The 17,059-nt window shown below is 35.6% G+C and overlaps 1 protein-coding gene across 2 annotated transcripts in view; it reads right to left on the reverse strand.

Annotated features, from left to right (window-relative positions):
* Positions 1 to 17,059, reverse strand: part of EDIL3 (EGF like repeats and discoidin domains 3) — a 463,034-nt gene that overhangs the window by 126,970 nt on the left and 319,005 nt on the right. For both annotated transcript variants that reach the window (XM_025387922.1, XM_025387921.1), the window contains 2 exons: positions 3,177 to 3,332; positions 1,392 to 1,536 (listed from right to left, as the gene is read on the reverse strand). In XM_025387922.1, the coding sequence (XP_025243707.1) occupies positions 1,392 to 1,536; positions 3,177 to 3,332 (301 nt within the window). The remainder of the gene's footprint in view (positions 1 to 1,391; positions 1,537 to 3,176; positions 3,333 to 17,059) is intronic.

A 17,059-nucleotide genomic window follows, 5' to 3' on the forward strand; every position in this document is an offset into this window, starting at 1 on the left:
GTGACACGGAATACAAACACTGTACAGCAATAAGTCTGCTAAGATTTACTGAATCTTAATAACTGGAGTAAACAAACTGGATTAAATTACCAAAATAAGGAAAAGATCTCTGTTAGGAAAATTAATGGTACTAAAGTAAATGTTGATTGCTTCAAAAAATACACCAATATAGAATATGAAAATGTGATTCTTAAAATAGGTTCACTTGCCTGTACAAATTGCTTTAATTCTTAAAATGTAATGGGCTTATTAAAAATTGGCTATTTAACAGTAAATTTTATTTACTTGAAAATCATTCCTTTTTTAGGCAACACAAATAAATTTAGGAAGAAAAACAGATATAAAGTATGCGCTTTAACCTATAGGCAACCTCTTGAAATGAATAAAAAGCTCACAGTTGTCTCTTTGCAGGGACTTGTTCTCCTATTTTTAATTAAGTGGTATTGTTTTAGATTTGGTAAGTGTTTTTCCTCACTTCAAGGTTACACTAAAAAGTGGAGCACACATGCACTTTTAGTTTTCTTCACAGTTATTTGAACAAAATAATTTCAGGCCACTGTGGCAAAGATAGTTTGTAAATTGTGATGCCAGACATATAAGAACAACTACCAAAAATATAATAAGTGAAATGTCTAGATACAATTTTCTATTTCATTCAGAATCTAACTATATTGAAATGGGGCTGTAAGACCCACACATTAGGTCTTCATCTTTACATCTAATATTGATGTTCCTGGGGGACAAGAATTATTTAACTCCGAGTCCTTTGATAGGTTATCCTTGAGTTGGATAACCACTATTTGTACAATAAGCAGGTTGCTAGCTAAGAATGATCCAAGAATGAATTTATATTAGCAATCTTGGTATTGAAGTATTGTCCCCTTGGGAGGAATGATAAATTTACATGTTTCATAAAACCTAAAAAATAGTTCTTATGGTAGACAGACAAAGATAAAGTTCTCATGGTAGATGGACAAAGATAAACTTACTCTTCTGTGTTATATAGCCTAACCTTAACTGCAATTTATGAGGTCGGGTAGATTCTAGTTCTTACTAAACTTTTGTCAGAAAACATAAATGAAAGTTATTATGCAAAACAATGAGACACATTTAAAAGTGACAAGTTTCCCATGAGAATTCCTTGTGCTTTCTTTGACCACCCAACAAAACACATTACTCTTTCTACATTAATTCTACCCTGTAGCATGTTTTAGAACTTGTTTATTCTACACATAAACACACACTGGTTTTCCCTGAACCATGTTGTAGACAGTTTGCCCCAGAAATACATTTCTGTGGTTGTTGAATTTGCAGGTTAGTAACAGGCTACATACAAATATGCTTTTTGTTTTCTTTAAAGAGAATACAGAAATAGTTAATTTGAGACTTACCCGACAGTTCACAGCCAAGAAGTTCCATTCGCAAAGTGCAATGTCTTCGACAAACTTGGGGATAGAGTCTTACATACTGAGCTTTTATGGGGGGTGTGAAAGAGTTAGCATATGGAGTGTTGTTATCAATGTTTCCACGAAACACCTGTGTAAAAACAATACAGAGTTTAAAATCATTCATTGCAACAGCTTCTTTTCCTATTTTTACATATTGACCCTATCTACACCTTATCAAAAATAATTGTTCAAAGATCAGATTACATAATTTGGGAGCATGGAGCATTTGAGAAGTGCCTTGCCATGAGCACTGACTATAAAACCCACACATAAAATCCTAATTAAAGCCATAAATCACTGTGGCTCATGATTTGCTCTATTTTCCACTGTGATGGTCCTGTCAATTTTAAGGCCAGTCTTTCAGAACCAGGGGAGTGCTCTTCTCTTTTTTTGAGAAATGGACACCTTAAATCCTTCAGTTTAATCTGGGACTGTCTGCCCATTTTGCTACTTAGTATTTGTACTTTTGCGGGTAGAATCCAGTCTTTGCTACTGCTTCCTGATCATCCAGTGTCTCTAATGCTACGATTAGATTTATGATGCTTTAAGGTTTGACTCATGAAGATTATATCTTCATCAGCCAGTCCCAAGTAATTGGATAATAGAATTCTTTATTAAAACTTCCAGCCAAAAACTATGTTTGCCTCTAAAATTCAAGTACTATAATGTGTCATTGTAAATTCATTAAGGTTTATTTTTATTTTACCTTTCATGTAAACCTGATAATCCAAAAACCTTGTTTAAATTCATTTAAGAGGGTAATTTTAAAACTATTTTATATAATTTATTAGAGTCTAGTATAATGCTTGATTTTAAATGGGATGATCTCCAGTTCTGATATTTTTAAAATTAAAATTTTTGATGAAGAACTAATGAAAGAATTGGGAATATCATAAGAAAAGAAAAGGAGGTATTGAATATTATATCCAATACCTCCAAAATATTTTATTTTGCTAAGTAACAAATCTTTCTTCCAATATGAAGCATATAAAGATATATATCTCTTCTATCATTTAGTGCTTTTCTTGCTTTTAAGATAATAGTTTTCATTAATGTAATAGTTATTTCATTAAGAAGTGCGGAAATCGGCTGGGGGTGGTGGCTCATGCCTGTAATCCCAGAACTTTGGGAGGACAAGGCAGGAGGATCACAAGGTCAGGAGATTGAGACCATCCTGGCTAACACAGTGAAATCCCATCTCTACTGAAAATACAAAAAGTTAGCCGGGCGTGGTGGCGGGCGCCTGTAGTCCCAGCTATTTGGGAGGCTGAGGCAGGAGAGTAGGGTGAACCCAGGAGGCGGAGCTTGCAGTGAGCCGAGATCTTACCACTACACTCCAGCCTGGGCGATAGAGTGAGACTCCGTCTCAAAACACAAAACAAAACAAACAAACTAAAAAGTGCGTTAATCACGAAAGCAATATAAATGAAATAAAAATGTATCATTCAAATAAAGCTTAATTGTCATGCAAAAGACTATGTCCATCTGTGTCAAAGTATTTGTAGCACCACCAATTAAAATGTGTGAAAATCTTAAATGTCAGCCATTTCAAATTTATAAATTGGAGAAATTACTACTTCCTTCACCACACTAGCCCAATTAAAAACAAGACGCATCGGTAATTTATTTTCATCAACATAAGTCTTCTCCTGAAGACCTTGTCATTTGATAGTCAATGATTATCAATGACATTTTACTTTTAAATTAAATAGGTTAAATTACTCTTACCATGTCTTCATTGGTGCCTTTCACTTTGTACATTGCCCAAGTCTTTCCATCATTACTGTAGGCAATTTTGTAGGATTTTATATACTCTGGGCTTCCAATCCTCTTGGCTCCTTGGGTAATCACACCAGTAACTCTCATTTTCCTTTGCAAATTTATCTGAAAAGACAAGCATAATCAACAATAACCTTATTGCTTTCAGGATAACAATACTGAAAATACAAATTTTAGAAATGGAACATTGTTAATGCAGATAAATAATAATATAAAAACTAATAATTTTCATATAGTTTTTACAGATAAATGTTTACAATAGGCATATATTAAGTTTAGCTTCAAAATTCCTTTCTATAATGGAATACTATTTTTAAGTAAACAAATATTTGTGAACAGGCTTTGAAAAGGGCAATATGCCCCAAAAACGTAAGTATATAAAGCATCTGGTTTCTCACGACACGCAGATGTAACTTAATAAACTGAAAAATGGTAATATTCTCTTGTCAAAGTAATCTGTCATTAGTATAAAACTCTATTGTCAACACAACTGTTAATGTGTATAAACTGATTAAAGCAACAGTTCGTTTCAAGAGTAACATACATCAAATAAAATTGTTAATATTCTTCTCATATTTAATAGAGATATCTTTTTGACACTTAATATTTAATAACAATTAAATGCTACAATGTAGAAAAGTGCCTTATTCATATCTGGTAAACATTAAAATTTCATATATGGTAAACATTAAAATTAAAATGCCTTTATGATGTCTATAAAATCTTTTAAATATTGTTGATAAATTGCTATAAATCACCCTCTCCAAAAATATAAACCAGAAAAAAATTAAATATGTCATACCATAATATTAAGTTAATGACTCAGATATTATTTTCCAAAGAAAACCAGAAAATCTTCAGATTCATGTAAGTGATTAGAGTTTTCCACTGTAGGATGAGACTTTGAGAGCTAGCATTTGAAATGGTCCAGGGTGTGCATGATGAAAACAGCCACTCTATCACCATTGTTTCTGAGTCTCCCAAAGTCTCATCTTCCCCATTGAAACCCCATAAAATCGTTCCCTTAACTATTTCCCACAAGGTGATTCTCAGTCTTATTCATATATAAAGAAAATCTGGAGTTTTGATGAGTATAATTTTTGTGTAAAAATTCTGGGCCGATGTTCCCTTTTTTCCTTGGACAATGCTAAGTGGATGGACTCAGACATCCAAGTTTGTTTTCTCATTTCGATGTTCAGACATCACACAACTATAATCATAATACATTTTAAGTCCCATTCCTCTCTGGAGGTTCAAAAAGACAGTATCCCTCATGAATGTAAATTTTGCTTACTACTCTTAATATTTATCTACATTTATCTCCATTAGTCCTTTAAAGATTGATTTTGGAGTTTTAACTGTGCAACTTGAAACAGGGAATGTTTGAAAGACAGTTTATTTCAGTACGTTAGGTCAATTAGCACACTGCTATGAAAAAGTCATATTCTTTCATTATCTTATGCATGACATTTTCTTTTTTTTTAAAATCTGAGACTCTTTGCAGTTTAAATATTCCCAATACATACAACATACACAGTGGACACTTTGAATCATGTTTTCTCCCATTTTGGAAGCCAAGTTTCACATTTGATGTTGCTGAACATTCCTTTTTCAATTATCTTGTATCTCATTTCAATTATCTTGTTTATACCTGTTGTAGGCAGCCAAATTATCTTTGCTAGAGTTTTGGCTCATAAGCTATAGAAACTAATTTGCTAAAGCTTTAATTGTAGATGCATAATGGGATCAAAAAATAAAAACCTGAATTTGTATTTTTCTCTAAATCATTAAAAATCATGTAAAAATTCTATTTGCTCTAATATTTAGAAGCTCTGCATATGTATTTTAGGAAGATGGAATTGCAGTTAGTTAAGCATCACCCAGTTTGGGTTGCGTCTAACTTTTAGTAGATATTTGTAATTAAATTTTGGCACTGCTTCCATTAAACACAAAATTAAAATAAAAAAATTTATAATACAGGCTCAGGCTCACTAAGTTTTAGTAATTACAGGTTTTAAACTTTTGACTTTTCATGTATCTAGCACTATTAAGCTTGGAAAATAATTCAGTATAAGGAAGATAAGTTGTCACCATCATAGTCATACTCAAATTTAATACCAGTGAACTATGTTGCTATAGAAAATAAACTAAGTAAGCCTTGGAAGAAATATATAGTATGATTTTAGAAACACCTCCACTTACAAATATCTACAAGTAATTCCTTTCCATCCCATTCCAACATTATTTTGTGATATCTCTGTAAAATAACAATGGCTAAAAGGTGATCTTAATTTTATTCTCCCTGTATGAAATATCCCACATACTATGTAAAAGGTCTACTGAGGATTGCATCAGAAATGTCTAAATTATTATCTATGAGCTTGGTGGATGCCTGAAAAGAAAATAAACTATTTTCATTTATGTATCTGATTTCAGAGAAATTTCTGTTCCACTGGGTGGTAGGAACACTGTGTATCCTTAAAAAGCAGAAGTGCATTCTAAGGTATTTTGAGCAAACGGTGGCCTCCTACATTAATACAAATAGAAAGAATGATAATCTGAATCTAGAATGCTTAGAACATATGCTAAGGGTATGCAGAAGGGAGGAGCGGACTGATGGGGGTTTCAGTCTTGTTTTCATCACTTCTGACCTATATAATCTTGAACAATTTGTCTAAGCTTTTTGAAATTTAATTTCCTCCCTGTAAAGGAGGTTTGAATAAAATATGTGAAGATTATATGATATGTGCATGTAAAACATTAACAACATCTGCCACCTAGAAAGCACTTAGAACATTTTTTTAAGTTTTTTGTTTTTTTTTTTTTTTACATGAAAAGGAGCAAAAAAGCATTTCCTTTACCTCTTCTGCCTTTAACCACTCAATGCCAGAAAATTTGGATTTTGAGAAGTGTATTTATAAAAGCAGATAATTGTAATGATATGGGGTGGGGAAAGGGAAGTGCTGGGAGGAGAAGGGCAGGGACCCTGGCGAGGGTTCCACCCTCGGGCCTGTGCCCATGGATCTAGGTGAGGACAAACACTCCTGTTTTCATGTCCAAATGCTGCATTTTCCAAGAGCACCTGGCCCACCATGCTCGCATCCTGTGCCTGTAAAAGCCCCCAGACCCTAGTGGGCACACAGGCAAGCAGCTGGGCATTGAGAGGAACAGACTGGCAGAAGAGCACACAGGTGGCTGGATGTGGAGAGGAGCAGAGGAGCAGAAAAGCACCACCGACAGGCACCAGAAGACGCCAGCAGGCCATCGACGGGTGGAACGATGTGGATACCAAGGAGAATTTGGCCAGGGCAGTTGCAGGAGGGTCCTGCCGCTCAGCCGCCAAACTCCAGGGGAAGACCACCTTCCCACTCCATACCCCTCCTGGCTCCCCATCCACCTCACTGAGAGCTGCTTCCACCACTCAATAAAACCTTGCACTCATTCTCCAAGCCAACATGTGATCTGATTTTTCTGGTACACCAAGGCAAGAACCCCAGGATAGAGAAAGCCCTCTGTCCTTGTGATAAGGCAGAATGTCTAATTGAGCTGATTAACATAAGCTGCCTACAGATGGCAAAACTAAAAGAATACACTGTAACATGCACAGTGGGGCTTCAGGAACTGTAAACGTTCACCCCTAGAAGCTGCCGTGGGGTCGGAGCCCATGCTCCCAACGACCAACACATCTGTCTCCTCCCCCTAGGGGTTTTGCACACTGAGACAATGAAGAAGTGAGCTATACCCTATCATAAACCCTGGAAGGGGGAAAAGGGAACTTTTCCTGTATATAACAACCATATAAAGATAATTTTGCAAACGACTTCCAAAGCTATATACTAATAAGACATTTAGGTCTGGCTACTATGGTTAGGGGTGTGTGTGTGTGTGTGTGTGTGTGTGTGTGTGTGTGTTTAATCATAAGCCTTACCATGGGGGGCAGGATTAATGGGTTCTTGACAAGACAGCGACTAGCATGGGTTACTGGCCCTCTCTACTGAACCTAGCACTTAAGATGCCCTGGGGCAGAACATTGCTGAGCAGGTTTGAAATTTATCATACTTGAACACAGAAACTATGGTAAAGCCTTAGTGTAAGTGGAAATTTGAGATCCCAGTGTATGTTTGTGTGTCTGGGGTTTATCGAGGGTAACTCCAAGGGCTCATAAAGGTTATCAGGCTTGGGAAGAACTTTCTAGATGTTCTATTTCTCTTTCTCATTCTCAATTTACTTGTTGAGCTCTTTCTGATCTACCCAGTTCCAACCCACTACCAGTAAGAAGCAGTGGAAAAATGTGGGCCAGGCTTAGAGGGGAGTCTATAGGCACTAACAGGCCTGAGTGTTGTACCCTCTGCCCTCCACATCCCAGTTTATGGACTAAGGAGGTAAATCAGAGTGATGAGGTCCTGGTGAGAGCAGTGTCTGAGGCAGATGAAGTCTTTTGCCGGAAAGGGGACTGTAGAGTCAATACAGACTATAACTCTGTTATGAGGTATCCTCTCTACATCAACTCAATCCACCAGTAGTAGCTCAAGCTGGGACATGAATTTTACCCTTCCTTCTAGATACATCACTAGCTGAAGTATTAATAACAAATTCTCTAGGGAATGTAAGCACCATGATCAAAGGAAAAAAAAAACAACAGAACTAATACTAGAATAAAAAGTAGTCTAAGAGAGAACAGATTCAGACTTTAAAATTCAAAAGAAATCCCTGAAAAGACAAAGAAGATTTTCTGAAACATAAGAAAGGAACAAGCATATAAATAAGAACCAATTGGTGATACTGGATAATTCGATATAAAAAGATAATTGTCTAAATAACATTTCCAATGGAGTGGTTTCAATAGCAAAGAAGCAAAGAGACAGAGCTGAAGAATAAACTAGTAAGCAGCAAGCCAGGGTTATAAAACCCTTTCCAGAAGGGAAGAGGATGGATTGCTGACATTTCTCATATTGGGAGATGATGCAACTAACAATTTACTTTGAAAATTCTAGAAAAGCAAGAAATAACATAAACTAATTTAAAACTTCTGCAAGTTTGCTTAATATAAGATCAACATATAACTATTCTACACCAGCAATTATCGACTGAAAATATAACCAAAATAGTGTGATACTGGCACACATGGAGACATGTGAATAGAACAGAATAGAAAACCAATAGATTCCAATATGCAGGAAACTTTTGTATATGAAATAAATAATATTTAAATGAGAGGGAAAAAAAAGACAGAGTATTAAATAATTGGGTTGGGACAATTTAACAGATTTATCAAATAAATTTAGATAATTGTCTATCATCCTATCCCAGAATAAGTTCCACAAAATAATCAGAGGAAAACACAGAATTAAAAATAATCTCAGAGATGAAAATGGGTTTCTACTCATGACACTGGATTTAAAAATGTTATTAATCAAAGTAAAAACTTCTGCAAGATTAAAAGCAAAATAAAGTCAAAATACAAATGACAAATGGGGATTAAACTTTTACAAATTGTATCATAGCAAATGACTGATCAGTCAAAGATATTATATTATATATAGATAGATAAAATACAACTAACCCAATAGACATGAGCAAAGGATTTGATTAGTAGCCATTAAAAGGAATGCATATGGATTTTAAACATATGAAAAGATACGCCTATTCATAAAAAAGTAAATTAAATCTACACCAAGTAATCATAATTCACCTATCAAAAACAAAAATCAAAATGTTGGACTACACAATATTAGCAATAATATATAGAACTAGGCATATTTATACCTATGAGACTATAAATGACATCGTTTTCATGTGATAGTGTAACGACATTGTATTTATGAAAGACAATTTGGTTATATGAAACAATGACAACCACATACCCTCTTTAACTCAGCAATTCTATTTTAAAAATGTATCCTACAAATATGAGTAAACTGATGTTAGCAAAAAGTTATTCCTTACAGCACTGCATATAATAGAACACAATTTCAAACAATTTAAAGTATCTATCAATAGGCATCTAAGTAATTTTATTATGAAAAAGTACAGAAAAGAAGATGCTATTTACTTGTAAAACATAAGAACAAGAATGAAGGAGGAAAGGAGAAAGGAAGAGGAGGTGAGAAAAGAATGGAGGGATGGTGGAGGGAGAGAGAGAGATCTTAGCATAACGCTGTGGAAAGAGTAGTAAGACTTCAGCAACAGGACTGTGTATTGCATACTCCCCCAAAATTTTAAAAAGTGAACATTTTTATCACAAGAACATCACAGGTAAAGTTCACAGGAAGATGACAATCTGGGAGAAGATATCTGCGATGTCTAGATTTGACAGGGGCTTCTTCTTTCTTCTTCTTTCTTCTTCCTTCCTCTCCCTTCCTTCTTCCTTCTTTCTTCCTTCCCTCCTCCTCCTTCTTCTTCCTCCTCCTCCCTCAGCCTCCCTCCTCCTTCCTCCTCCTTCTTCTTGTTTCTTCTTTCTTCTTCTTCTTCTTATTTTGAGACGGAGTCTTGCTATGTCACCCAGGCTGGAGTGCAAATGGTACGATCTTGGCTCACTGCAACCTCTGCCTCCTGGGTTCAAGCGATTCTCCTGCCTCAGCCTCTCAAGTAGCTGGGATTACAGGTGTGCACCACCACTCCTGCCTAATTTTGCGTTTTAGTAGAGACAGAGTTTCTCCATGTTGGCCAGGCTGATCTTAAACTCTCAACCTCAGGTGATCTGCCCGCCTCGGCCTCCCAGAGTGCTGGGATTACAGGTGTGAGCCACCGCGCCGGCCCACAGGGACTTATTACTAAGTACACTAGTTCTCAAACATTTGGTCTCAGTACTTTTTTAAACTTTATAAAAACTATTAAAAGCCCCAAAGAACAAACACGGGCACAAGTGTGCACGCACACACATACACACACACAGACACACACTCACATGCCATTGTGGGTTTTTTATATATATATATATATGTAAATATTTATCATATTAGAAATTAACACTGACAAATTAAAAATATATTAATTCACCTAAAATGACAATAATGAACACAAGTTAAATATTACCATAAACATTACATTTTTGTGAAAATAACGATATTGTTCAAAAACAAACAAAAATTTACTGAGAAGAAAGAGTTATTTTATATTTTATCAAATCTCTGAAATCTAGCTTAAGAGAAGACAGGTTCTCATATTTGTTTCTATATTCAATCTATTGCAGTATGTTGTTTTGGTTGCAGTATAGGAAGAAAAACTAGCTTCACACAAATATCCAGCCAGAAAAGAAGAGATGACTTAGCAACTTTTCCATATAACTGTGGATATTCTTTGATACCATACCAAAACTTGAAAAGTTTGCTTTTTAAATTTTAACGAAAGTAGTTTGTTAAATTTTAGTTGCTCTGTGGAATCTGAAGTCTACCAATGAAGTTTTCATATTCCTTGTGTTAAAATCCATTGGTCTATTTTGCACTTTGAATGGATTTTTCACCCATGCATGGTTTTGTAATATTGTACATTGGTCATTTGCAACATACTGGCTCACTGAGCTATGTAGATTTTCTAAATGATGACACATTTCACTATATAATACAAAAAACTTGCACTGATTAATATCACTACCAATTTCATCAGAAAAGTTTTTAATTATTGGAAGGTATGAAACTCACATTGACAGTTACAAGTTTTCCAAAATTTTAAATTTCACTTGAAATTTCCAATTTTATAACTAGCAACAAAGACTGTCAGCTGCTTTCATTGATGTGGCAGGACTGCTTTATTCATTTTCAAGAAAATATCTGTCTGATATCCAGGTATGAATAACTATAGTTGGTCTGTCAGTTGTTCTTTGAAGTAAACATGATACAAAAACGTAGGGGAAGGGAGTTGTTTATCTTGAAACTCACACAATCTTGCATAGGCTTTTCCTGTAGACAATGGTCACATTTCAGTACTCAGCAAAAGTGCTTTATGCATAACCCCCTTTTCATCACACAGAATATTATACACTTAACAAGGATTGACATTTAATAAAATAATAAAATTAGTTATCATTACTGCTTCATCAAGGATGTTCTTAAATGAATTGGATACTCTCTTTTTTTCACTCCTGTGTGTGTAAAATAAAGATAAATACAATTATGACTAGTATAGTCTGATGCTATTGTCATTACTTCTGCCAAGGCACTAACAGTTTTACTCACCACTGTGTGTGGCATCAGTACAAATGTCAACAGAGTAAAAATGGCAAAGATCAATTTATAAATATTATGAAAGCTGTGTTGATTTGTGAATCTCCTGAATGAGTCTTTGGGATCCTCTGCTTCTTCAAGGAATATGTGAACTACATTTTCAGATGAGAATAACTGATCTAAAATATACAAGGGTATATGAGTCCATTTTCATACTGCTATGAAGAAATACCTGAGACTGAGTAATTATAAAGAAAAAGAGGTTTAATGGACTCACAGTTCCACATGGCCGGGGAGGGCTCACATGGCAGAAGAAGGAGGGGCAAAGTCATATCTTACATGGTAGCAGGCACGAGAATGTATGCAGGGGTCTGCCCTTTATAAAACCATCAGATCTCATAACAGTTATCCACTGTCATGAGAACGAATAGCATGGGAAACCTGTCCTCATGATTCAATTACCTCCCATGGGGACCCTCCCTTGACACATGGGGATTATGGGAGCTACAATTCAAGGTGAGATTTGGGTGGGGACCTAGCCAAACCATATCAAAGGTTTTTTCTTCTTTTCTCTTTTCTTCTTTCTTCCTCTTCCTCCCCCTCCTCCTCCTCTTTCTTTTCTCCTCCTCTTCTTCTTTTCTTCTTTTTTTTCTTCTTCCTTTTTTTTTTTTTTTTTGCAAATCACATAGACACACATTTACACAATGCAAAGAGATGAGGAAATCAATAGAAAATGGAGCAAATGATATTAAAGATAATTCAGAGCAAACCTTCACTATTAAAGAAATGCAATTTTGTTAAAAAAAAAAGATATAACAATTTACAGCCAACAGCATGGCAAAACAAAAATATCAAATAATATCAGGTATCAGTGAAGTATTCTGATGCTGATGATGGGAACGTAAACTAGCATAGTCATTTCTATCTGTTAGTTGTTAGTAAAATTAAGCAACCCTATTTCTGTGTATTTTTTCCTGAAAAACATTTGCATAAGTGCTCAAGAAGAAATCCATATACATATCTATTGTAATAACTTCTATGTTAGCAAAGGAGAGCAGCTTAGGTGAGTATTCCAAGAGGAATCGAATACTAAAATATAAAATGTACCTGTGTGTATGTGTGTGTGTGAGCACTCACACAATAAATATACTTTCTAAGAATCAGAAGTGATGAACTGGACTTTTATATGGCTATCTAAAAAACACAAGAATATGTGAAAAAGAAACAAGATAATTAAATGCACACAGTACCATGTATGTAAATTTAAAAACACACCTTATGATATAACATCATGTGCTCCCCAATAGTGGACTTCAAATCAACACAAAGAAGGTAGAATGAAAGGTTACACATCAGCTACTAGCTTGGGCTCACATAGCGGAAGAGGAATAGGAAGGTGGGAAGAGAGTAACAATTTAATATTAAATGGGAAGATACCTTACCCAGACTGATGATAATAATGTGCCTTGGAATAGGGAGGTGTAGTCTTACATCAGTGCTGGCAGGTGAGATCTGAAGTGGGGGAAAAATCATTGATTTCTCCTTCTCTATTCTCAAGGAAAATGACTTAAATATGGCCATATTATGCAATAGTACAGTTACCTACAAAAGGGATAGGAATGTTGAATACAGAGGTCCTAAATCTCTTGGAATTTCTTCAGTGACAGAAACCTCTTTTGTTCTAATGTGATGAGGCGTGATAGGCTCTTGAATAGCCTCGGGATGAGAGTGGTTGCCAAGAGAACCAATCATGTGATTGGAGGGTTGGAACTTCAGCCCCACCCCAATGTCCTCTAGGAAGAGGAGAGGGACTGAAGTTTGAGTTCACCATTACTGACCAATGATTTCATCAATCAGGCCTAAATAATGAAACTTCTATAAAACCTCCAAAGAACAGGTTTCAGACAGCTTTTGGGTTGCTGAATACCCAGAGGATCCTGGAGGGTGTCACATCAGAGAGGGCAAGGAAGTTCCTCATCTCTTCCCCCATATCTCACCCTATGCTTCTCATCTGCTTATTCATCTGTATCTTTTGTAATATCCTTTATAATAAACAAGTAAATTTGTTTCCCTGAGTTCTGTGAGGCATCCTGGCAAATTATTTGAACCCAGGGAGGGGAGGGTGTAGTGGGAACCCCAATTCAGATGCAATTAGCATTTGAAGTCTTATGGAACTGTCTTGAGGAAGTCTTGTGGGACTCAGTCTTTAACCTGTGGAGTGTACAGTAACTGGGGTAGTGTAAGAGTTTGCAGTAACTGTGGAATACCCAGTCAGTGTCCACTGAATAACTGGTTGTTGGTGGGGAGAATCACTTTTTTGTGACCACAGGTAAAGTGTTAAGTGAAACAGTAGGAAAAAAATTTTTTTTTCTATCTTATACAAGTATGTTTTCAACTGGTCACAGTGAAAACAATTCTCCTACAAGGGCTTTTCCTTGGGAGCTGGCAATACAAATGTGTCTCAGGCAAAAAGAACAGGTAACCATCTGTTTTGGGTGATAGACCTCCAATGATTTGGATGGCAAGTATGTCACTTAAGGGATAAAAAAAGAAAGAGACAAGCATGATCACCGAAAGTTTTGAGTTAAAAGGCACAGTTAAATAGTTACAGGGGTTTGCAACTCCCCTGTTTTTTCACATTATCTTATTAATATATTTTATCAAATGCATCATTAACACATTCTGTGAAGGCTTGGGTGGTGAGAAGCATCATGAACACACCTAAGGAGGAAGGCTTTGGAGGTGTTTAAGGATAAAAAGAGTAACTCTGGCTCACACCTGAAATCCCAGCACTTTTGGAGGCCGAGGCGGGCAGATCACGAGGTCAGGAGATCGAGACCATCCTGGCTAACACGGTGTAACCTTGTCTCTACTAAAAATACAGAAAAAAAGTAACTGGGCATGGTGGCAGGTGCCTGTAATCCCAGCTACTCGGGACGCTGAAGCAGGAGAATGGTATGAACCTGGAAGGTGGAGCTTGTAGTGAGCCAAGATCATGCCACTGCACTCCAGCCTGGGCGACACAGCGAGACTCCGTCTCAAAAAAAAAAAAAAAAAAAAAAGAGTTACTTAAATATAACTAGTCCTAGTGGCTACAATAGAATCTCTCTCTTAAACCACCTCCATATTAGCAACAACCTGAGCACTGACACTCTTCACTGCCACTGTGAAACATAATTGCTGCTCTACACATCTGGCACTTTGGGCTGTTCTCTGCTAAGCCAACTCTCTTCTGTTCTTGCAGATGAATTGCACACTCATCAAGGGTCACTTGTGTTTGTTCCCCAATCTGTTTTCTTTTCAAGTTGTGATTTTTATTCTACTTATGTAATTTAATTAAACATAATTGATAAAATGTGACTGGAAAAGAAAAGTTTTTTTTTTTTTTCCTATGAAAACATGAAAAAGCTTTCTGAAAAACCTCAAAAAGGCATAGTACTAAAGAGTCTATAATATTGGGATAAGTAATTGATATCTAGGATTCTATACTTGAATAACTTCGCCCATATGTTTAAACAATGAAATAAAAACAAGTATCAATTAGAGATTTCTTAATGTAGTTTATCTAAGAAACATAGTATGGAATTTAAATGCTTTTTTATTTTAATCAAGGTTTTTGATAACTAACCAAACACTAATTCTGATGCTCTAGATAAGAGGACCTTTAAACTATCCTCCACTGTTCTGAGTGCTGGTTAGCCTTTGACATGTGTTCAATTAACTTAACTGTCCTCTTTGAATAACCATGGGAAAAGAACACACATGCATAAACATAAAACTATAATCTCTTTATGATTCTCTGCACCTGGTAAAACTTCCAATCAAAGTGAAATGCCCCATTCACTACACGGCATGTAACAGGAGCAATACACCACCAGGGGTGAAAGCTGTTGGCATTTCCAGGAGTCTGGGCCAGGTATAACCATTTCGTCTTAATTTCCACCTGTTTCTGAACGGCTTCCACTATATGGTACTCATTTCCCCTCTCTTGGTACTAGCTGTTAGAGTTTCTTCACATCCTCCATCACTCACAGCTACATATTCAGGAGTGAACTGAACTGTGGCTACATGGTTTTGAAGACTTCAGCTTGTATACCATGTTTGATGAAATTGTAAAGATTAAAGTAGTCTTGAACTCTTGTAAATAAAGATAAAGTTGAAGAAGAAACAAGAGGAATAAAAAGAACAAACGATGTCAGCACGAAAGTAGAAATGCTAACCCCAATAAAAAGCACATTAGAAACAATGAAATTAAGGTCACTTTGCTAATGAATATTTTTGAAAGAAGAAAGAATGTTACCAAAAAGAAAAAAAAAAGTCATTAATGCACAATCTCAGGGGCTGTAAGTGTGCTATGAAGGGGAGAGGGGAGAGGAATGCTGTGTGTGAGGCTTGACTTTCTTACATTTCTATAGGTGGCTCATGCCAACAAGCATTGGCTCTTTAGTTGTTGTGAAATAGGCTATACAAAAGCAGACAGCAAAATAATCACCACAAACCTGTTCAACCAAAAGAAAAAAAAAACAGAAAAATAATTGCTGTTGAAACATTTTAAGGAGTTTATTAATTAAAAACTTTTAAAGAGAGAGATGGGGAGGTGCATTACTTCTAAGAGCTGACCCAGGCATGAGGGACAAGAATCTCACCACAGGGCCCATATGAATGCTCTCCTCTGCATTTGCCATCACACTGAGTGGATTTCAAACTGAGTACAGTGCTGAGTGAATAAGAAATAAAAATAAAAATCGAATATCCAATTACTTTAAGTATGGTCCTAACCTAAAAGAATTATCTGATAATCATGTATCCATCAAGGATGGTAAAGGGTTAGCAGGCAGACGAGAATGGATTGCCAGTTGTGGTCCCTGGTTTTTCTTAATCCAGTATATTATTTGCAGCATGCAAATAACAATGTCATCAGAACAGTTTCCAAGTTTTGATATGATAATACTCTACACCTTTCCATGTGTGAAAATATTATTGGTAGTGGTAGCATGTGTCCTGGTATTTCAAATTCTGACTTGGGATCAATTAAACATCAAGACAAAAACAAACATCACAAATAAAAAGTTAAAAGGTACTTCTGGGAAACAGAAAACTGTGATGTTCTTTATTTTTATGCACTGATGATAAAAGAAGTCTACAAAGCAAACATATACTGTAATGCAAAGGGCGGCATGTGTTCTAGCATATTAATTTCCAGCATGGTAGAATATGAATGAATTAACCAAAAAAAGAAACGAGAGAGCTAAACAGAAGGAGTGGGTGCCTTTGGTACACCTATGCAATAGATATTATCAAGGGACAACTTAGCATTCTACATTCTTTGTGTTTTTCTGGCATTATTGTAATCCAAATATATACAATCTTACATTTGCATTTCAAAAATAAGATAAAATAAATACATTTTAGGAATTAAATCTCATTGTCACATTGAAATATATTCACATATGTTCTTAAAAATAACAAAAGGGATTGTCTGGTTTTTCTTAAGAATTTAAGTTTATGACTCAAAAAATGTGTATGAATAAACTAAATATTATTTAGTTGCTTCTCTTACTGAGTTGTTACTATAGACCTAAAGGTAGCTGCTAGGAATGTTTTATGCTGAACTAACCAGATTATTGAATATTAGACATATTAGGAGTAAGTTTTTAATATGTTGTCCAA

Source organism: Theropithecus gelada, chromosome 6 (genome assembly GCF_003255815.1).
Source record: "Theropithecus gelada isolate Dixy chromosome 6, Tgel_1.0, whole genome shotgun sequence".
Lineage (NCBI taxonomy): Eukaryota > Metazoa > Chordata > Mammalia > Primates > Cercopithecidae > Theropithecus > Theropithecus gelada.